At 42.2% G+C, this 23743-nt stretch overlaps 1 protein-coding gene across 2 annotated transcripts in view; it reads left to right on the top strand.

Moving 5' to 3' along the window:
* hibadha (3-hydroxyisobutyrate dehydrogenase a) overlaps window positions 1-23182 on the top strand; it is a 41542-nt gene extending 18360 nt beyond the window's left edge. The window contains exons 5-8 of one of the 2 annotated variants that reach the window (XM_034161500.1): window positions 10682-10815; window positions 11264-11340; window positions 21112-21268; window positions 21636-21925. In XM_034161500.1, the coding sequence (XP_034017391.1) occupies window positions 10682-10815; window positions 11264-11340; window positions 21112-21268; window positions 21636-21794 (527 nt within the window). In that variant the 3' untranslated portion in view covers window positions 21795-21925. Of the gene's footprint in view, window positions 1-10681; window positions 10816-11263; window positions 11341-21111; window positions 21269-21635 lie in introns of both variants that reach the window. The other variant, XM_034161501.1, reaches the window with a different exon arrangement.
* The last annotated feature ends 561 nt before the right edge of the window (window positions 23183-23743 follow it).

Here is a 23743-nt window from a genome sequence, read left to right as displayed (position 1 = left end):
ATAATGAAAGTCATGCGAGAGCTGCTGTATAACCCATTTGTGTTTTGTTGCAGGTAGCCAAATCAAAAAAGAGAGACTTTAACAGTTTAAGTAGTGACTAACGTGTTGCCCGTGGGGATCCACAGGCAACAGGTCGCTGACATTATTCAAGGGTGGTAATAAATGAAGGAAAGTTTGTTTGAGTTGGAATGGTGTCTGAGCCAGAATGTTTCTACAACCTTGGTCCTTAAACCTCAACAGTTTTTAGAAGAGGAACAACCCTTTTAATTCCTGATCATTATATAATTTTTTAATGTAAATTTACTGTCTTAATGTATTTATAAATTAGGTTCTTGCTATCATATACGAGGTCTGTTAGAAAAGTATCTGACCTTTTTATTTTTTTCAAAAACCTGATGGATTTGAATCACGTGTGCATGACCCAACCTTGAACCTTTGTGCGCATGCGTGAATTTTTTCACGCCTGTCGATTGCGTCATTTGCTTGCAAGCAGCCTTTGTGTGCGGATGGGTGTAGTCTCTCGTTGGATTTTCATTGCAAGGAAAATGGCGGAACGACTGGAGCAGCGCAACTGCATCAAATTTTGCCAGAAACTGGGCGACAGCCAGGTGGAAACCATTCAGAAGATTCAGACGGCTTTTGGTGACGATCCTATGGGCATCACACAGATTAAGGAGCGGTACAACCGGTTTAAAGACGTCCGCACAACGGTGGAGAGCGAGCCGTGCTCCGGTCAGCCATCGACACGCTGAAATGACAGTCATTTCCAAAGTGAACCCTTTGGTGATGCGGGACCATCACGTGACTATCCGAGAAATTGCGGAAGAGGTGGACATCACCACTTTTTCGGCACATTCCAGTGTGACAGAAGATTTGGCCATGAAAAGAGTGACGGCGAAATTCATACCGAAGCCTTCAGCACGAAGCTGCTGACGGCGAGCAAAAGCAACTGTGTTGAAGTCTCACAAGACATGCTGTGACATGCCCACCTCTTCCACAATTTCTCGGATAGTCACACGACTGAAAAGCCACCGAAAGCCGTCTGAATCTTCCAAATGGTGGAAGAGGTGGGCATCATTTTTCGGAGTCCAGCATGTCCTGTGAGACTTCACAGGTGTTTTCACTTTCTTTTGTCATCCATGTATTTTTAACATTTATATTTGTATTATGTACTTACATTGAACATACTAAATAAAATCATGCACGCACTCAGCACTTTTAATATAAAGATGATTTCCTGCTGGAATAGCGTGGTAGTCCAGAATGTAATTAGCAACATTAGCTAATTTCCATAGTTTCTCCAAAAATATTAGTTCTATCAACGTTCCATTTTAACGCTGTTCATCCTTGACTCAAAATACATAAGCATACCAAATGGCAGATGTCAGCTGTTCCCAGTTGCATGCACGCAGAGCTCTTTGTTTTTTCTGCATTCTGCTGCAAGTAGGTGCTCTTAATTTTTACACATGTACAAACAAAGACGGTGGCAGAAGACATCAAAAGCAGTACTCTTTTCATTCATGGTAATGACAACATGACACTTAACTAAACCAATTAAACTAATTAAACTCAAACTACAATAAATTATTAACACTGACAAAACTGATAAAGTAACATGAACCACAATAACATTTAAAACCGCAAACTCCCACAGTGCATTCCAGCACAATGTCCATTGTTTACTGTTTGGATAAAATTGCTGATTTCTCCAAAGGTATTATTATAAAAAAAAAAAACTTCTGGCCTAGTAGAGGTTCTCATTGACCTGACAAGCTGCCTGTACTTTTGTAGATGAAACATTGGACTGTAGCCAAAATGCTATTCCAAAATCAACGTTGCTAAGTAACCCAGCGGTTAGAATGTCATAGATCAGGTTGACTGAGAGTCAAAAGCAGAAACTGGTCTGTGCCAGTCCAACAAGGTAATCCTGCAGGAAATACTGCAGCCATGTTATCTTTGAGGAAAGGTCTTTGGTGGAGGTCTGTGTTGCTCTGCTGAAGTGGATTGAAGTGGTGGGGGGGGAGAAGGGCTGTGGCACATTATCAAATGCGTCATTCATTACCAAAAGTCTGAGAACATCCCTTTTATTCTTTTATGTATATTGTCTGTGTGGTGTTTGTATAACCCCATCTTCACAAATGTGGGGCAAATTTCGATCCGCCACTAATAAAAAGTGCCTACTGCTTTACGCGCAGCTCATAACGCTAAAACAGCTTCCAACTGACGTCTTGGTGGCTGCCGGTTCTGGGACCAGCACCTGTCCCTAGTCTCCCTGCACACTGGAATGGAGGACACACAGATGCCACATGTACACAGACTGTTTCCCTCACTTTGTATACAAGCGCGTTTGTACCACTTCAAAAGAAAAAAAAAAAAAGAGCTCAAGTTGAAAAGGATTTAAGGCCGTCGTGAATTGCTTTGGTTTATTGTCATGTGTGTAATGAAAGAAGTGCTAATGAATTTGTGCTCATTACACATAGCTGAAACCAAAGTTGTTTCTTTGATCTTCCTTTGCTTTTACGCAAGTGATTTCACTGTCTTATTATGTTCCTGGTTAATGTCAGCTGAAGCCTGTTAATAAACCTCTAGCCCCGGGGTGGCCAACAGTGTGCCATGAAGAGCTAAGACTGTGAAGGTTTTCCTTGCAAGTTTCCATAGGACTTCTTTTGTCATCATCATCTGAGAAATCACCTGCTGAAGTGAGGTAGCAAAAGGAAAGCATGCATATTTTTGGACCTTCATAGAACACTGCAAATCCCAGTCTTACAAGCATATTTGTCTAATTTCTAATGAAGCTACAGTAGTGTTCAAAATAATAGTAGTGCTATGTGACTAAAAAGATTCAAGTTTTGAGTATATTTCTTATTGTTACATGGGAAACAAGGTACCAGTAGATTCTCACAAATCCAACATGACCAAGCATTCATGATATGCACACTCTTAAGGCTATGAAATTGGGCTATTAGTAAAAAAAAAAAAAAAAAAAAAAGAGAAAAGGGGGTGTTCACAATAACAGTAGTGTGGCATGCAGTCAGTGAGTTTGTCAATTTTGTGGAACAAACAGGTGTGAATCAGGTGTCCCCTATTTAAGGATGAAGCCAGCACCTGTTGAACATGCTTTTCTGTTTGAAGGCCTGAGGAAAATGGGACGTTCAAGACATTGTTCAGAAGAACAGTGTAGTTTGATTAAAAACTTGATTGGAGAGGGGAAAACTTATACGCAGGTGCAAACAATTATAGGCTGTTCATCTACAATGATCTCCAGTGCTTTACAAAAAAAACAGAGAAGCATGGAAGAAAACGGAAAACAACCATCAAAATGGATAGAAGAATAAGCAGAATGGCAAAGGCTCACCCATTGATCAGCTCCAGGATGATCATAGACAGTCTGGAGTTACCTGTAAGTGCTGTGACAGTTAGAAGATGCCTGTGTGAAGCTAATTTATTTGCAAGAATCCCCCGCAAAGTCCCTCTGTTAAATAAAAGACGTGCAGAAGAGGTTACAATTTGCCAAAGAACACATCAACTGGCTTAAAGAGAAATGGAGGAATATTTTGTGGACTGATGAGAGTAAAATTTTTCTTTTTGGGTCCAAGGGCCACAGACAGTTTGTGAGACGACCCCCAAACTCTGAATTCAAGCCACAGTTCACAGTGAAGACAGTGAAGCATGGTGGTGCAAGCATCATGATATGGGCATGTTTCTCCTACTATGGTGTTGGGCCTATATATCGCATACCAGGTATCATGGATCAGTTTGGATATGTCAAAATACTTGAAGAGGTCATGTTGCCTTATGCTGAAGAGGACATGCCCTTGAAATGGGTGTTTCAACAAGGCAGTGACCCCAAGCACACTAGTAAACAAGCAAAATCTTGGTTCCAAACCAACAAAATTAATGCCTTGCAGATGTGAAGAAATCTTGAAAAACTGTGGTTATACAACTAAATACTAGTTTAGTTATTCACAGGATTGCTAAAAAAGCAGTTTGAACATAATAGTTTTGAGTTTGAAGCGTCAACAGCCGCTGCTACTATTATTGTGAACACCCCCTTTTCTACTTTTTTTTTTTTTTTTTTTTTTTTTACTAATAGTCCAATTTCATAGCTTTAAGAGTGTGCATATTATGAATGCTTGGTCTTGTTGGATTTGTGAGAATCTACTGGTACCTTGTTTCCCATGTAACAATCAGAAATATACTCAAAACCTGGATTAATCTTTTTTGTCACATAGCACTATTATTATTCTGAATACTACTGTATCTAATCTACACTTAATATGAGATGCAATGACTTTCATAATATTTCAATAACACCCTAACTCAATATGGTTAAACTGCTATTCTGTCATATGAACCACTGGACTTTTGCACAGCATGCTTTAAGCATTATCAGTCTTTAATTAAACACAACCAGAGATTTATTCAGTGTACTTTACAACTATAAAAGTCTTTGATACCTAAAGTTTTATTTTATTATCCAGACTCTCAAATAAGATAATTATTAGATATGTCATATAGTGCAAAACCAATACTATGACGTAATGCTGTGTCACTACCCAAATGGTGACAAAATATTGATATTATTTTTAGGTCATATCACTCATGGTAAGAAAATGGTATTGTATAGAGAGGCTGGGAGTAGCAGAGAAGTATGTGAGGGTGGTGCAGGATCTGTAAGAGGACAGTATTTCAGCAGTGAAGTGTACACTTGGACTTAGAGGTTGGTTTAGGTCAGATTGCATCAACAATCAGCTCTCAGCCTGTTCTTTTTCTGGCAGTGGTGATGGGTGATTTCAAAATTGCTTATTCAGAGATGTCAGTCAAGAAAGAGCAGCAGTAGAGGGAGGACATGAGCGTCTTACAGTGCAGGATCGCCAGGATTCAGTCAGCTCTTTTGAAATCCCAGAAATAGTTGACCATATGTTGATGATTTTGGTGCACAAACTTGATTATAGATACTCTGAACAGTGTATTATTAGTCAGTGATATGGTTACCTACAGAACGTTTGTTATGCTGTGGATGTGTCTTCAGCTCTCCTCTGTTTTTCCCCTCTATCTTTCTACTGTCTTCCATCATAGTCGCCTCCCACCCGCTACCCCTACACACCTTGTCTCTCCCCCTAGGGGGCGTTGTGTGGTTGCACACCGCTAACGATCCAGGACTGTCACTCCCGCTGGGATGGATGAGCTGGCGGACCCAGTACTCGGGAAGCCTCATTATCATTCCATTTTAATCCGTCTCTGACAGGACCGGGCCGAGAACAGGACATCCCCTCACAACCACACGTATACACACTGCAGAGAAAGTACGTTAGACTCGCATGTCACATGCGCGTGCACGTTTGCCCGTGCACAATAACCAGGCTCACAGATACTCCCAGCTCTCACACACACACACGCACATTGTTATGCTAATAATGTTATTCTTCTCGCAACCAGGATCTTCCATCATCCCTTTGTCACTGCTTATAGAAATCCACTACAGATCATAAGAGCTTATTATGGGTGATTAGTTAATTGAGGGAGGGACAGTTGGGAGGGATGCTGGGAGGTATGGAGGGAAAAATCGTTTATTCTTCCCTGCCGTCGTTCATCGTCTCGCTTTCTCTTGCTGTTGCTGTGCTCTTCTTTTTTCGCTCCCTCATTCTTTCTCACTGTGGGTGAGATATATTGATCAGTGCGTTGACTGCGTTGTCAATAATCTCTTTAGTCATCGGTGACTGGTGATCTTCACGAGTGTAACCAGCCCAGGTCGTCACACAGTTCTTTCAGTGTTTGTCACAAGACAAGTTTGGCCAGAAATACCAAAATGAGTGGGGGAAAAAAAATGAAGACGACAGCTGATTTAATTTGGCTAATAATAAGTGTTGGCAATCCCAAAGTTCTTTGACTACTTAATGTGCTATATAATGCCTCTGTGATACATTCAAACTGGAGCCAAGTAAAATACAGTAACATAAAAGATAATCGAAGTACATCCAAAAGCAGAAATCAGCTTTGTCCATCATATGTGGCCCATATGTATGTATGATTGCTGTGTGTGGCTGCCTTATGTTTCGCGTGTGTTTGCCGTGGTCTGTAAGCAGCTGCCGTGGTATAGGCGTCAGCCTTCTTTTTGTGACCCTAATGACCTGCTGACTGCTCATCACAGACGGTAGCACTGCGTAGTGGCATCATCATACTCTTGACAACAGCACAGCCAATTAAGGAAGGAGGAGGAGCTAGTGATGTATGTTTATGCGTAGTTATGGAAATGTACACTCAACAGCCACTTCATGAGGTACGCCTGTTCAGCTGCTCATTAAAAATAATATCTAATTGGTCAATCACGTGGCAGGAGCTCAATGCTTTTAGGCACATATACATGTTCAAGAGGCTCTGCTGAAGTTCAAAGCAAACTTCAGGATGTGGAATAAAGGTGAGTTGCGAGTTTGAATGGTTTCAGGGGGGCAGACGGGTTGGTTTGAGTGTTTTATAAACTGGTGATCTACTGGTATTTTATGCACAACTATCTCTAGGGTCTACTGAAATTGATGCGACAAAGAAGAAACATCTAGTGAGTGGGCAGTTCGCTGTGCCAATATACCATGTTGATGGTGGATGTTCAAGAAGAATGTCCCGCGTGAGCAAAGCTGTTGGAAAAGTGCTAGTAACTCAAAAACTACTCATTACAACCAAGGAATGCAGAAGACCATCACTGAATGCACAACATGTCTAACCTTGAAGCGGTTTTGGTTGCATTAGCAGGAGGCCACACCAGGTGCAACTTCTGTCACCTAAGCACAGGAACCTGAGGCTACAGTGGACATGGACTCTCTAAAATTGGCCAGTGGAAGACGGGATGACTGACTCTTGATTACTGCTGTGACATTCAAATGGTGGGGTCAGAATTTGACGGAAGCAACATAGAAACATAAATCTGTCCTACTTTTTTGTCAACAATTCAGGCTGCTTGTGGGATATTGGGGTGGCCACTGTGAGTACAGTAAATTTTATTTATACAACACATTTAACACCAAAGTGCTTTACAATAAAAGAAACAAAAGCAGAAGAATTGGGACTCGACACACACAATTACATGCATCCAAAGATTTAATGTTTGAATTTTTTTTCTTTTTTAAGGTGTGGTTAGTTGGGAAAGTCTTCCAAAGTCTCAACGGCAACGACATGGCTTCTTTTTTTTTCCTGTGCAAGCCAAGACCATGGAACAGGAAAAGTAATTGGAGATCTTGATAGAATGTTGGCGCACATGTCCATCATGTTCCGTATGGTCTTTTCTTCACAGTCAGTGATGGCGTGATGCTGTCACGACAATATGTACTAAACCAGAGGTCTCAGCCTCATTCCAGAAAGGGCCGAGAGATGCAGGCTTTTTTTGCAACCACCAACTCCAACAGATGATTTCACTGATTAACTGATTCCATCTGCTCAAAGTGATGTTAATCAGTGAAATCACCTGGTGGAGTTGGTGGTTGCAAAAAAAGCCTGCATCCTCTCGGCCCTTTCTGGAACGAGTTTGAGACCTCTGTACTAAGCTCTCTGAGAAATGCTTCAAACCCCTTTTTGGATGTATGTCAGGAAGAATTAAGGCAGTTCTGAATGCAAAAGGGGATCCAATCTAGTACTAAGGTGTACCTAATGAAGTGGCCAGTGTATGCACAGTAAGTCCCACTGCTGTCTTCTCCTCTGCAGTGGAGTCTGATACTGTGAATTCAGCTGTTTTGTCCTTGCATAATTCCCTTTTAATTATTAACGCTGACATTATTAGGCTTACACTATTAAGAGGTTCTTCATTACAACTAGATGGCACCCCAAAGACAGATTTGACCTCTTTGTTCCTTTCTTCCTCTCACTTTATATCTTCTGTCACTTTTTCCCATTTCCCTGTTTCATTTGTTTTATATACATGTTTTTTTTTCTCTTCATTTCTTACACAGGAAAAAGTCCGTCACCCGCATGATTCATTTTGCTGTTTCCTCTTGCATTTGTTTATATACGTGTTCATGATTGCGGTGAAGCTTTTAAGGGACGACACCTTTGCAGAAGGATCTCAGCCCGACTCGGTCCCGCCCACTCTAAAAAGGTTTTATTTCGTCATTCAGCACTCCTTGGAGGGGATGAGGGGGTGACGTTGCCTGCTACAACGTGGCACGCTCCTTAAGCCATCAGGCACGGGGAGGGAAGCCTAATTGAACATGATAAAGTGTAAAGTTAATTACCCCTCACACTTGTCACTGACACCCCCATGGGGGTGGGGTGTGGGGTGTTAGCCTCAGGCACAGCTGTTGGGGTACGTGCGTGTGTGGGAGGGGGCGAGAGACTGCAGGAAAGGAGGGTGACACGACAAAAGGCAAGTGTTCCCAGGAGGGTTGTGCAGTGGATGATGGCAACAATCGACTTTAAAGATACCTCTGTCCCCGTAGAGCACCACCTACTTAACACACCAATCCCACAGTCTCTCACACACATTCAAACAGACATACACATATGACCCTTTACACACACTTGGTCATGTTGCAACAGTGGATTTGTAATGTTCTTTAGTCTGATGAAATGCTTCTAAATGAATGTTTCTTTGGATTTCCTTCTAATTTCTCATGCAAATGGTCACAACTTGGTCCCATAAAGGGGTGAGATTTGCAGGCTTTCATTGCAACCACAGACCCCTCCAGGTTGGTCTGTCAATACGTAGACCTCGGTTTGAGTTCCGATCCCGCTACTTGTGTGTGTCCATGGACAAGACTTTTCAGCTACATTGTTCCAGTCCACTCGGCTATAAATGGGTACCGGTCTTGGTTGGGGAAGTAACCAGTAATGGAGTGGTATCCCATAGAGGCACAGTTGTAGGCAACAGCTTCACACTACAGAATCTGGGGATAAGAATTGACAAAAGTGTGCTTCACGACCTACTTATAGGACTTAATTCTGAGTAGAGGGTATCCATTAACTTACATGATTGGTGGGAATAAAAGTCTGTACCCTCTCAGCTGTTTCTGGAAACAGTTTGATACCACTAATGTAGGTTTCTTGTGTCTGGTCCCATTTTTGCTCTGTTGCCATAGTGGACATATTGATTTGGAGAGCATTAGGGCTCTCCAATTGGTTCAAAATGCTGCAGCCAGACTTTTGACACGAAGCAGAAAGTTTGACCACATTATACCAATTTCGGCATCTCTTCACTGGCTTCCTGTCCCAGTGAGCTCAGATTTTAAGGTTCTGATACTAGTCTATAAAATTGTTCATGGGCTGGCACCTTCCTACCTAACTGACCTAATTAAACCTTATGTACCGGCCCAGGCTTTGCGTTCTCAGGGTGCAGGACTACTTTGTGTCCCTAGGATGAATAAGAAGTCTGTGAGTCATAGAGCTTTCTCCTATCTTGCCCCTGTTCTGTGGAATGATCTCCCTGTGTCAATAAAACAGTCAGATTCTGTAGAGACTTTCAAGTCCAGACTTAAGACACACTTATTTTCCCTTTTGTGTGGCTAGCATACTGGCGTAGTATAGTTCCTCAACTTTACCTAAATTCTGGGTCTTTTAGTGAAGCTTAGGGCTAGTGGCTGGCGATCACCTTAGTATTTCCTGTTTTTTTTTTCTTGTTTAATACTGGAAAATTATACTGTATTTCTTGTCTTTCTGATGCTTGATTCTGTTTTTTTTCTCTCTGTTTAAGGTGCAGCTCCATCCAGAGATGGGTGTGGTATTTGTGCTGGAGACCCTCCTGTCCTGTGCACCAACAGCATTTCCTGTATTTTTGTTTTGTGAATTGTTCTGTAATTTATGTTTGTAGCATGGCCCAAGCAGAGGGTCACCCCTTTGAGTCGGGTCTGCTTGAGGTTTCTTCCTCAGAGGGAGTTTTCCTTACCACTGCTGCTCTGGGGTTAGTAAGGTTAGACCTTACTTGTGTGAAGCGCTTTGAGGCAACTCTGTTGTGATTTGGTGCTATATAAATGAAAATAAATTGATGTTGAAATTGAAATATCAAATGCTCTTCCAGTACCACTAGTTAAAGTATACATGGAGAATGGGCCAGTGGAGGTCTAGAACAGGGGACCTTCTGTTTAGGAGACAAATAAATGATTCAAACTAAGTTGCACCACCTGAAACCAATCATCTCTGCACTTATCCACAGAGTACAAATAACATTTTGCCTAGTTACCTCTGTATGTCAGTAGTGGTCCAGCGTATTATGATTGCTAATGCATGTTTCAGAAAGAGTTGAACAGATTTTTCACCAAACTTGTTCGGAATATTTCTTGGATTGGTGTCTCCATAGGATTAACTTTTGCAGCAGATCGGTTAAAGATTGTGAAGATGGTCTGAAAAACGCCTTTTTTTTGTTGTTGTTTTGTTTTAGTATGTCTCTGTCACTAGTAGAGGCAAAGAGACAATACCAAGCTTGTATCGATCAGTAAATCATGTAATCAAATGATATGAGTGATGCTACCATAATGTATCCAAAAATATTATACAGTGAAGTGTTACATGCACGCACAGGACGAGTATTGCTTCACTGATGCCTTTCACACTAATTCTTTATTCCCTCTTCCTGCAAAATTTGCAATGTAATCTGCAGTTGATGAGCCTGGATTGGACCATTCTCAAGATGGGAAATCAATATTTGTATCTGCTGCTAGATGGATTATCCTCAACACTGTTTGGATATATCCCGTGTGTTTAGGTGTTGGAGCCGCCAATATGGCCAAGCTAACTTTCATGGTCGGTGGTGTTGAAGAGGAGTACCAGGCTGCACAGGAGCTGCTCACCTGCATGGGCGCCAATGTTGTGTACTGTGGAGAGGTTGGCAATGGACAGGTAAAGATGGGCAGTTTTGTCTATGGCTTCCTTCCACTAAAGGTGAAATGTTAAATGGACTGCATTTATATAGTGCTTTTCCATATGAATCAGAAGTTCAAAGCGCTTTACAGTGATGCCTCACATTAACCCATTCACAGACACACATTCGCACAGTGATGTCAGGGTGCTGCCATGCGCTCACTACACACCGGGAGCAATTTGGGGATTAAGGATCTTGTCCAAGGGTCCTTAGTAATTTTCCATTCTGGTTGGGGTTTGAACTGAGGATCCTCTGGTCTCAAACCCAACGCTTGACCACTAGACCATCACAACAGGTTACATGAAGGATAGCTAATGTTAGCGGCCAGATCTGCATACACACGTATGTATGTGTGTGCATATATATGTATATATATGTACACACAATAAAATGACTTTAATAAGTTTTTTGATCTATCTCCTTTAGGCAGCTAAGATCTGCAACAACATGCTGCTAGCCATCGGAATGATTGGGACAGCAGAGACCATGAACCTTGGCATCAGGTATTGTCAAACAGCACTGGCTGACAAAGTTGCTGTTCAAAATGATAATTGTCAACATATGTTTGGTGGTTACATTTACAAGTGCATTACACCTGTGTGAATGTTGGTAGAATTGTTTTTAGTCCTGTTTGCCTATCTGTGGACAGCATACCTCAGAGTATGAGATGGAAACATGAACATTTCCCCAAGTCACTGAAAACATGTTAGACTTAATTTACATCGGTTGTTAAGTAAAACAAACATCGGATTTTGTTTTGTAAGATAACTTTAGAGGTGAAGAAGAGGAAGATAGGGAGGCCCCCTCCACACTGAGATGGGTTTAGACATATCTGCAAAGGTTTTGTATAGGCCAGGAGTTGTTGCACTGTGTGTTTCTGGATTTAGAGACAAGTTATGACAGGGTGCAAAGAGAAGAAATGTAACATTGTATGAAGTTTGGACCGAAGATGGTTCAGGATATGTACGAAGACAAAGTGACAGCAGTAAGATGTATGGTTGGAATGACAGATGGATTCAAGGTCAAGGTGGGATTACATCAAGGATCGGCTGTTAGCCCTTTCTTGTTTGCAGTGGTGATGAGCAGATTGATGGACGAGATCAGACTGGAGTCTCCATGGACTATGATGTTTGCAGATGACATTGTGATCTGTAGTGAGAGTAGAGAACGGGTTGAAATGAGCCTGGAGATATGCTCTGGAGAGAAGGGGAATGAAAGTCAGTTGGTGCAAGTCTGAGTACAAGTGTGTGAATGAGAGGGAGCCCAGTGGAATAGTGCAGTTACAAGGAGTAGAAGTGGTAAAGATAGATGAGTTCAAATGCTTGGGGTCAACTATCCAATGTAATGAAGAGTGTGGTAGAGAGGTGAAGAAGAGGGTGCAGAAAGGTGGCAGGAGTAATTTGTGACAGAAGGATATCTGCATGAGTGAAGGGGAAAGTTTATAAGACAGTTGTACGGCTTAGAGATGGTGGCACTAACAAAAAGACAGAAGGCAAAATTGGAGGTGTCAGAGCTGAAGATGCTGCTATTTTCTTTGGGAGTGACGAGGATGGACAGGATTAGGAATAAACATATCAGAGAGACAGCTCAGGTAGGACCGTTTGGAGAGAAAGTCAGAGAGGTGAGATTGAGGTGGTTTGGACGTGTGCAAAGGAGGGACCCAGGGTATGTAGGGAGAAGGATGCTGAGGATAGAGCCACCGGGCAGGATGAGAAGAGGGAGGAAAAGAAGAGGTTTATGGATGAAAAAGAAAAAAGATGATGAAGATTATGATTAAGAAAAACAAAGAATAAGTTGCTGTATGATAAATCTGTCTGGAACACATGTTTCCCAAAAATTGAGTGATCATGCAAGAAGGAGATTAGTGAGGGAAACCACCAAGACACCGATGGCAACTCTGAAGATGTTACAGGCTTTTGTGGCAGGGATTGTAGAAACTGTGCAGAGCGCAGCTTTTGTCTGTTGCACCACGTTGTAGAGTAGCACAGAGAATAATTGTTTTAAAATGAGACAATGACATTTCAGTTACAGTTTGCCAGAATGCACATGAATCATTTGAACCTCGTGTGGTGTGTTTTCTTTGAAGCTGTGACTGGTGGTGCAGCAGAGAAAAGTTGCACTCCACACAGTTTCTCTGATTACAGACACAGAAGCCTGTAACTCCTTTAGCATTGGAAAACAAATGGAATTCTTTCGTAGATGTCAAGGAAAACTGTTCAAACACTAGCATCAAGTCCAGGTAAAATTACAAAATTGTCACTGTCCAAATATAGTTATGGACCTAGCTATTGTGTTGTACATTGATGTGTGGAGCAACAAAGCTCATCTTTTGTAAAGTACTTCAACAATCTGATGTTCATTCATTCATAGTGTTTGTTGATGGTCATCTCTTGATGGTGCCCTGATCCATTTCAGCTTAGTTGTCTATGTTGTGTTGAGGGTGTGGAGATGGCTTGTTTCTCTTAAAGTGTGGAAGTATGCTGCCTTTTGAATTGTATCGTATTTGTTGCAGGTGTTTTTGCATTCAGTATTTATTAAAATTTCACACCTGACTATAACGATCAGCCACAGTATGCCAGCAGTCAGACTGTGGAACTGATGATGTGACACTAAAGGACTTGTCTTTTAAATAACTTCTCTCGTCCCATCGGTCTGGTTTGTTATTTCAGTCATGGGGATTAAATTTATGCAGCATTTATATTTATTCTGCAATAGTAGTTGCATTTGTAAAGCATTAGCCTGTGTCACTAATTTGGTACGTCAGGTTTGGAAGTGCTTGTGAGTATGAGTAGTTTATGGAAGTGCAAAGGGTTGTGTCGCAGCCGTCGCTGGTAAAGAGAGATGGATGAGGGGGCGGGGCCACAGACTCTGATTTACATCTGCTGATTGAGCTTTCACGGCCGTCCTGTCACAACCCTGTCGCTGAACTCCGCCTAGATATCCCATCATTCCACATGCCTCATCCTGGCGCAAAGCCACTTTGAGCAAGAGGCTGAGAACGATGGGGCGCAAAGTCTGAATCGTGTGAATAAAGCCGGGTGAAAAATGAAATATTTCTACATGCTGACTGTTCACTTCATACAGATTTTAAAAAAAAAAAACATCAAAAACTCTTCAAACAAGAGATTTCCTCCAAAATCCCCAGATTCCTTTTTTGTTTTGATGGATGTTGGAGTCGGGAAGTTACCATTGAAGACCTGCTTTTTCCAAGAGTCGTCCTCTTTCTCTGTTTATCCTCAGATTTCTGAAATTACTCAAATCATCAGATTAGTCTTTGTCATACATATCCCTTGTCAATAACCCAGTTTCCTCTGTTCATCATGTGACAACTTTGCATTTTTATAGCTTTTGCAAGTTAAATGATACGTGCACCGTGTGTGTGTGTGTGTGTGTGTGTGTGTGTGAGTGAATTGCTCTTCAGACAGTGAAGCTGTTAGTGCAGCTGATTTATCTGCACTGACACAGAGGAGGAAAATTGGCATGAGCAGTCAGAACATAAATCCCACCACTAGGCCTCTGAAATATGGCGGCATTAAGGGACCAACACAGATTTACACATTGCCACACTGTCTGTGATGTACACACACAGATTTACATCCACAGACCCTGACAGCAGCAGTTTTGTACAAAACTACAGCTCCTGCTCACAGCACACAGCCTAATAATCTGCTTATATTAAAAATATATATATTAGTTATGGTTAGGTTATATATTAGTGTGGTTAGGTGTAGTGCCGCTGGATTTCTAGTGTGAGGCAGCACAAAGTAAATGCAAAACTGGTCTGAAGTCAAGTACTGAGTTTTCCGATATGCCTTTCATAGGCGGGTTCATGACTTGCATACACACAATGAAACAGACCAAAAATAAACACTATTAGGGGAAAGAACCACAAAACTTTATCTGACTGCTTCACCTCAGGGAGCTTTGGTGGGTGTTCTGCACTCGCATGCTTTGAGTTGTGCGCTGATCCATGAACTCGCCAGAAAGCCTCTCTTCAGTCAGCCAACTGTGCATGGCTGTACAATATTCAGATACTACTTTAAATAAGTGGGTTCACATTGTGTGTATCTTCTGCCAATTAGCATCTCTGTGTTTGTAGTGTGTGACATTCCTGAGTGTGCATGTTTGGTGCATACATGTCCTGCTATACGAAATTATTGCCTCACCACATGCACATAAAAAGACTGCAGTACTCCCTACTCACAGCATAGTTGTTGAATTTTTTTTTTAGATGGCTGACTGCAACAACTTTCTAATAAGTCCTCAAAAAAAAAAAAAGTTCAGAAGCTAAAAATGACCATAAATGTGGTCAGACCGGAACAACATGCCTCTGGCCTTTTCCTCATGGAGCGCTATTAGACCTGCTAAAAGGCTCCAACTGGTGTTCCTTCTACTCAGTAGGAAGGGGGAGGATAGAAGGTTGGGGAGAAGTGGCTGAGGAGAGAACCTTTTGTTTTGTTCCTGAAAAGCTGAGGTAGTGTGACGTCAAGTTGTAGAGAAATCAGTTATTTTGACTTTTAAGGGAGTAATGGGTGACACTGATTTATTTGGTTTATTTCCTATTACAGCTAAAACACACCCATGATTAATTAACAGACCAAATACAACCTCTTTACATTCTGCACTTTACTGTGTGCTCAGATTACTCACGGTGTAAACAGCAAAGTGGAGTAGGACACGCCCCAAATGCACTTGCGCTATGCACTTTGGTCCACATGCTATAAATCATCAAGATAGAGCCTCAAGAGTCGTTGCTATTGCTTTGCTACAACTGTGGTTAAAAGTGAAAGATCTTGGTATGGTTGTGAGAATGAGTCGATTGTGTGGTGCTTCCATTGTCCATGCATAATGCGCCCAGTTTATCTCTGGGGCTTTATTAGAGGCGTTGACAAAGACTGCCATCATTTCGAGCAGAGCCCACTTCCATAAGTCTCCCATACTGCATTACAGCTCAGCCTCTTATGCAGAGGAGATTGAGCGCTTCCTTAAGTATATGTGTGCACAGACACAAACTGACAGTCTAATACAAGAGAGACGCGGACTTGCAGCCAATTTACAGGAAAAGGACAATAACATTTTATCACGCTGGACTTGGGCACAATAGAGAAACCACATGGTTGTTTCTTACCTGCATGTTTATACATGCAGGCGAACACTCGCGTACAGCGCGCTGCAGTTGGAGCTAATTTGTTGATCTCAGATGGCAGCTTAGGCCCATCTCCAACAGAGCGTGGCGTGTTCGCAAAAGGAATGGCCACACATGACAATTACGAGTGAACACACACACCCCGTTCTTTCTCTCTTTGCTGTCCTCTTCATTCTGTTCTTTGCTTTTAATCCCTCTATCTCCCTTCTTGTGATCTGCTTTTTTTCTGCGCGCCGTCGTCTGAACCACAGGCAGCCATTCGGTGAAACCGGCGGATGAGCAGCTGTACGGAAGAGTAGAAGATACAAGTAGAGCAGCGCTGACTTTAATGATGGACGTGAAGATGAAAGGAGCAAGGTGGAGACTGGCCCAGGAAGCAGTATACATTTTTTTGTTTTTTGCAGCTTACTGTTCTCCACGTGCACCTGTGTACCTGGAATCATTCACACATATAAACATACACTCACTGTACTGCCATTAGTGCACAAGCAGGTGAACACACATTTGCATATGCATGTCTTTGTATCCACTCGCTCATCTTTGTTCATTCCTTGCCAGTTTTCTTTTTTTAAGCCATTTATTTTAGTTTTGGCACCTTTTGTCTTTTTTGACATTTTGCCTTTTCTTTCATGTGACAAGCTGCAGTGGTTTGGTGCCTAACAGACGTAGGCTTTAGAAATATACAAGCTCATTTGCAACTACATGTAGTTTCAATCACACCACATCCTAATTTCCATCATGCACATGATGATATTACACCCTGTAATTAGCAAAGAAATGTCCAGCAGTGTATATTAAATAAGCAAACAATCTGGCTTTTTGTGTTGATGTGGTGCATCAGAGTTAAAGGGGAACTTTGGAATATTAACACCTTGCCTCTGTTTTGGGACATTTTGGGGTCACTGTTTCACTTGGGACCAAAACAAAATGAATCGACATGTTATAGATTTAGAGCTCAAGTACCGTTAGGTACTAACTGGCTGATTATCGTAATGACATGGGGGCAATCAGAAACACTCAAAATGAAAACAGTTATTGTCACATTAGAAGTGTCCAGTACCACGTAGAGAGTCCCTATGGAGCTAAATATGCATATGTTTACCTCACTAATTTAAAATAACCATTTTAATAATGACCAGTTATACATTTAGCTGCTTACCTTAGCTTCCTAGCTTTAGGCTGGCTCTGTAGATTGATTCTGTAAGACTCAGTCCCTCCTCAGCAGTCAGCTGATAATCACTCAGTGGGCAGCAGCACCATGGCTAAGAGGGTAAGTTAAGCAGCTAACTGTATAATCATTTATTTGCATTTAGTGCCTTAAACATGTACACATTTACCACCGCATGGGCACTCCCCATGCTACAGGACACTTCTGATGACATTTTTTCCTGTTCAGTGGTGAGAAGAAGCAGCTTACTCTGAGTGTTTCTTATTGGTCTGCCCAAGCGAGCTAGCATTCTAAACCAATAATACATTGGTTAATTTTGCATTGAACCCGAGTGAAAAGACACACACACACACACTCATTCACTCGGAGTTCCCCTTTAATGACTTTTAATCAGTTTATCATCATTGTATGGCTTTCTGATTTGAAGGCGATAGCCTTTATTTTATTAGAGTTTTGTTAAAAATCTGACCATCCTCACCACTATCTAGTACTGTATTCATGCATTCATTTTCTATACCCGCTTATTCCAGTTAAGGGTCACAGGTGAAATGGAGCATATTGCATTCTTTGGTGAGAGGCATGGTGCACTCTGTATACGCCGTCAGTTCGTCACAGGGCTAAAATGTAGCATTTAGCATGAAATCATCTCGACTGAGGTATTCATCCGTTTCTGGTTTCTCAAGTCATGAATCGGCAAGTGTCAAGTCTCAAGTCAGCTTGCAAACAATTGGTGGTCATTATGACTTGAGCCTTGCCGATTCATGACTTGAGAGTGACTTGCTGGTGACTTCGTTCCACCTCTGATTCTGGTTGACAGAATTTTTATTCATGGATGTATCGTGACATTTCCAAGGCGAGGAACTGAACGGGTGGGTGAGTATCATCGCTGATCTCCTTCATTCACATTACAAGGAGATGAAACCACGTGTCTGGCAGGGCGTATCCCATATCATGTTGTGACCCAAATAGGTTTTTCAAAGCATTTGCCACAACACATTTAAACACGTGCACAGAGCTCATGCACATAGCCCCGAGGAAATGCGAGCATATGTTCTGATGAAGATTAAAGTGGAGCGATAAAGTTCACGTTGCCTCTTTAAATGAGACAGTAAATGCGTGTGTGTGCATGTGCTCATTACCCCTTTAATGCAATAATAAATGGGGATTGGGTTGAACTTCCTCTCCTGTGGCATCAGACGTGGACGAGGAACTAATCGTAGCGATCCGTTGCTGCAAATGAAGTTCACCTGCTGGATGTAGACACAAACGCCCTCCCCTCTCTCCATCATCCCCAGATCTGTGTCATTTCTTTAATCGGCAGCGCACAGCAACGTGTTTGTTTCACCATTTGCATGCGTGTTTGTCCGTGTCAATCTCTTTAAAGCGTGACATGTCCTCTTCGCCACGCACATCGCCGCAGGAGAAGAACAACACAGCCGCGTGGACTAATAGCCGCAGACGTGCGTGCGGCCGCGTCACAGGAGCAGGAGGGGGAATCTTCATTGATTTATCGTTAACAGAGGACAACAGCTCCCCGTCAGCGTCTGTAGTCGCCATAACAAACGATCTGCGCGCTCGGATGCGCTTTATTGTAGCTCAGCTAGTAACCTTTTCAGCCGCTGACCTGGAACGCAGGGAGGGGCTGCCCGCTTGTGTGCGCGGAGAGGGATTGTGTGCCATGTCAAACATATGTCCCCGAGTCCTCAGACAGGGAGGTGTCGGCACAGAAGACAGGAAGGTGGGGGAAAAGAGAAAGCCGTATGATGAGCTTAAAAAAAACAAAACGCTGTCACGAGCGAGACCGCTATTAAGCAACTGCAGTCGAAGCGCGTCTGCGCGTCCCCACATGCACGCACACGTTTGGTCACTTCTGCCACATTTCCAAAACATTGTGTGTAGAAACGAGGGATGTTCAGAGGGCAGGAAAGAGACAAAGGGGGAAAGGCGGAGGGAGAGATGTAGACAGTGTAAATGCAATTCCCATTCTTAATTAGTTTGTAGACAGCTAATAAAAGCTGCGGTGGTGATGGCAGAGTGAGAGGAAGGGAGGGAGCGAGGCTGCTGGCCTTAAGGACCTATGATGGTTTAATAGTCATATTGAGAGCAGAATCCAGTTACGGGCTTGTAAGTAGCACTGAACTCCTGCTGCCAGAGCTTGATGTGGTCCACTTTACAAAAGCCTTAAAACCGTTAATATACAAAAGCTGCATCACACAGATGGATTGAACCACTGACACAGACGCTGCAGTCACACCCTTGGCACTTTTCTGTGTCTGTCCCTACTCCCCCCCCCCCCTTTTTTTTCTTTTTTTTTTTAAACCTCCTCTTCCAGCAGACGGGAAATTTGTCTCCCATTTAGTCACCTTGCATATGAAAGTAGGTTGCAGCAAAATGGGGCAGCTGAACTAAGAATGCACTCCCATACGTGACAGCGAGGTTTATGACTCCCCTGTGCTGCTTAACCACTTCTCCTCCTTCTCCACTTTCTGCCCCCCACCTCCACCACCACCAAAAAGAAGGAGGGATGATGAAGGATAGACATGCTGGTAAACATCAATACTGCATTAGCCAGCATTACAAAGCCTTCAGCCATTAACACTGAGGAATGGTCACAGCCGGGCATAAAGTTCAACAGGGGTCACCGCAGCCTCCCAGCACCCATCTTCACATTTTCCCCTTTTTCTCACTTTAATAAAATGAATTCCATATTCTCGCCTCCAATCCCTCACATTCTCATCTGCCCTGTTTCTTCACTACCTTTCGCATAATTGCTCTTCATTTTCCGCCGCTACCTCCATTCTTCGGGTTATTTGTCCTCCTCACTGGAAAGTATAAAAATACTCGATCATCAGCGTTTTTAAAATTCCCTTTCGCACGCTACAGTCTCAGGTCTGGGAGCTGATGGTAGAGCCGTTCCACCGCCCTAGTGGTTGCCATCCAGGACCCAAGCTATCCTCACCTTTCACGCACAATAAATAATATATCTGCATCCTTTAAGGCCTGTCCTGGTTGAGGCATCTTCCACCATAACTCATACTTGCTGTTGAGGCCACAAGTTTCCAAACAGTTTGGCTTAAAACTTTCAAACTCAATGTTCCCCAATTCTGCTTTCATTTAACCAAACATAACATGTTTTGTCACTTAGAATGCCTGCTTTGTCTCTGCGAGATGTCCGTTGATTGTCTGATTGACAGACATTTATTTAAACTTTCATATACAGATTTTCAGTTAATCAATTGTTTAATATTTTGTGGTGGTCAGGTGTTGGAACGTTTGCTGGTGCCATGCATTGAGTCTTTGATTGCAACCACCCAGACAGACAACAGTCCATCCCAACCTCCTGAATGTACCCATCTGTCACAGCCAAGTGAAGGGTAGACATCCGCTTGGCCTTTTCTAGTTGCTCATGCCCAGAAAAGTGTGCCTTGTGGTCCAGATGTCATAGCTAACATTGTCATTATGCAGTTTGTGTGCTTTGGCTCATCAAAGTCTGTTTGTTTGATTTTGTGTCAAATGAGTGGTACCCAGGGATCCTCCAGAGACACCCAGTGCCAAAGGTATCCAGTTGTCACCTTTCGTCAGTGTTTCTCAACCCCAGTCCTCAGGAACTTTGCACATTTTCTACATGCACGTTCTCCTTGCTCTGCAAAAATCTGATTAGCTTTCATTCACATATCTCGATTGGATGAGCACATCTTGACGAGCTAATCATTTTTTGGGTTGATCAGAGACTGGTGGAAAATGTGCAGGGTTGGAATCCCTGAGCTCCAGGGATGGGGAATCGCTGCGTTAATCCACAACAGTTGCAACCACGCTTTGGCTTTCTGACTGCCGTCTTGGTGTGTGGTTGAGAATTTCCACGGAATTCTCCTTCTTGATGATACCATTTGTTTTCTGGAACACACCATTCCCTTTCCTTTCAATAAAGCCCACACTGACACTAACCCCTCCTTGTTCCAGACTCGGTTTGGACCCCAAGCTACTGGCCAAGATCCTCAATATGTCCTCAGGCCATTGCTGGTCCAGCGACATGTACAACCCAGTCCCTGGTGTAATGGAGGGAGTCCCCTCAGCCAACAACTACCAGGGTGGCTTTAGCAGCACACTAATGTCAAAGGTACAAGACCCATTGTCCCTCTGTGTGTCATGTCTTCATCATCAGTCTCTCAAGCCTCATTTTGTATTTTATCGTGTTTCACCCTCCTTCTGACTCAATGGTTCACTGCTCCTCTCCTTTTCACCAGTCCATCTGTGATGTTTCACACCGTTTTATTGTTGTTCCTTTTTTGTCTCCTCTGTGTATAGCTCAGTCTGTGTTCTGTATACATTAGACCATGTATTGTTAACACCATCCATGTAGCAAACATGACAATATACAAGAAACCAGATAGATTAGGACATGCATGTATGTCACTATAGCCATTTCTACTTGGAATAAAATATGCAATTGGTATTCTACATAACACCTGCTTTTCTATTCCTAGGATCTTGGTTTGGCCCAAAACACTGCTACCAACACGAAGACACCCATCCCCCTGGGTTCCCTGGCCCACCAGATCTACAGAGTCATGTGTTCCCGTGGCTACGCTAACAAGGACTTCTCATCCGTCTTCCAGTTTCTACGTGAGGAGGAAGGGCAGTGAAAGGAGGGGGAGCACTAGTAACTGTGATCCCCCACCCACACCCATATATGCACACCTAAAGTACAGCCCCCATGCCCCTTATCCCACTTTTCTCAGGAGAAACAAGCTGTCCTTGGAGACAGAGCTGCCAACCAATTAACATCCCGTGTGTTGATGTTCTTTTATTGGATCACCACCAACATATTTTGAATTTCTGTTTCCACACTCTACAAGTGATCATAGATCAGCATCTAGAGACGTCACCTCATCTTTTTAGTGAATTTCTTTCTTGCGCAAGCACTGACAGCAAATGCAAGTTTACAGTGTTTGTTGTGTTTTTGTGGTTTTCCTTTTGTCCCAGTGTAGGGTCATTAAAATCAGCCACACACCTTTCATGTAACGGTCTTGTTACAACAGTGTGTTTTTGATGGGTCTCTAGTGTAATTGTTGCATACGGTTAAAGCTATAAGTACTTGGACAGTGTTCACGTTTGTTTTTTGTTATTGTTTTTTGTCTGTTACAGAATATTGGACTAGAAGACAAATGATAAATGCAAGGTCAAAGTGGAGCCTCTCACCTTTAATTTGAGGGTGTTTACATCCTAATCGAGTGAAAGGTGTAGCAGTTAATGTAGGGCTTCTTATTTTCTCTGGACTAAAATCTAACTGGACAGTTGATAGTTGACAGTCTCAGCTGTTTCACAGCCAGGTGTGAGTTAAGTTACAAGTTACCAAGTAAAAGGTTACCTGTCAGTATTAAGTAGAAAGAGGTACCACTGCCAATGAAACAAAGAGGCATGAGATGGCAAAATCACTTGTATTTGTTACATCTTTGTAAGCACTTTGAGTGTCTGCTCACTGATGTAGAAGTGATACGGAAATACGGTCCATGTACGATTAGTACAAGACTGTAATCACGACTTTTGCTTTCAATTTCGTTATGTTGTAATTAACAGCTAAAATAGCACCAAGCTTGCCAATCCAATGTCAAAGCATTTGACCAAACTTAAGATGTCACTGGAGTCATTCCGTCACGCTCCATGCGTTTGTTGAGTTAATGGAGTACACTGGTATGTTTTTCTTACCTCCAGGTACACTATTTTTAGTTTCTCTTTCATAGTACATTTACATTACTGTACTGGATAGACCAGTTCTGCCTTTACAAATGCTGTGAAATGGTTTTGTTTGTTTTCATTGTGTGAGATGTGCTGGATCATTTCAAGATGCTGGTATTGAATCGATTTTAAACTTACCACTATGCGTTGTTGTGTAACTCTCTTTGTCAAACCACTCTAGTATTGTGACCAAAATAATATTTTTTGAAAATGTTAGCCTACATATTCCACAAATGTTCTTACTGCCTGGCACATTCTGTTGACCCCTTTGAGTCGATTAAAATATTTCAGAGTATCAAGATTCGTCCTTGGTTTGAGGAAGAGTGTGTGTGTGTGTGTGTGTGTATGCACAGTATTTCAAATTCTGTAGTTCAGAGGAATTTAATACCTTTTTTCTTTTTTATCATTAAAATCCTTAATTGTGTCTGCAGTTTCTCTTCGTAAACTTTGTAAAACAGAGCCTTTCTTTAAAATAAAACAAAATTTAAAATGTGACCCGTCATGCAAAGTCAAACTCATAAGTGTGGGTTTCTCTGAGAGTTCAAATAATTAACGTCACCAGCACAGGAAAGGAAAGCTAACATTTGTTAATGACTGATTAAATAGAAAGTCTGCCAATCTGTAATCACCTTATTAAACCAGTTGCATGTTTAACAAAAAGAGAGACGAACATCTATATGACACCCATGAAATCAAACTGGAAAATTAGCTCCATGTTGTACAGTAGTGTTCAGAATAATAGTAGTGCTATGTGACTAAAAAGATTAATCCAGGTTTTGAGTATATTTCTTATTGTTACATGGGAAACAAGGTACCAGTAGATTCTCACAAATCCAACAAGACCAAGCATCATGAT

The sequence above is a fragment of the Thalassophryne amazonica genome, chromosome 20 (genome assembly GCF_902500255.1).
Source record: "Thalassophryne amazonica chromosome 20, fThaAma1.1, whole genome shotgun sequence".
Lineage (NCBI taxonomy): Eukaryota > Metazoa > Chordata > Actinopteri > Batrachoidiformes > Batrachoididae > Thalassophryne > Thalassophryne amazonica.
The sequence above is the reverse complement of the archived record's forward strand: the minus strand, read 5'-3'. Positions and strand labels throughout refer to the sequence as shown.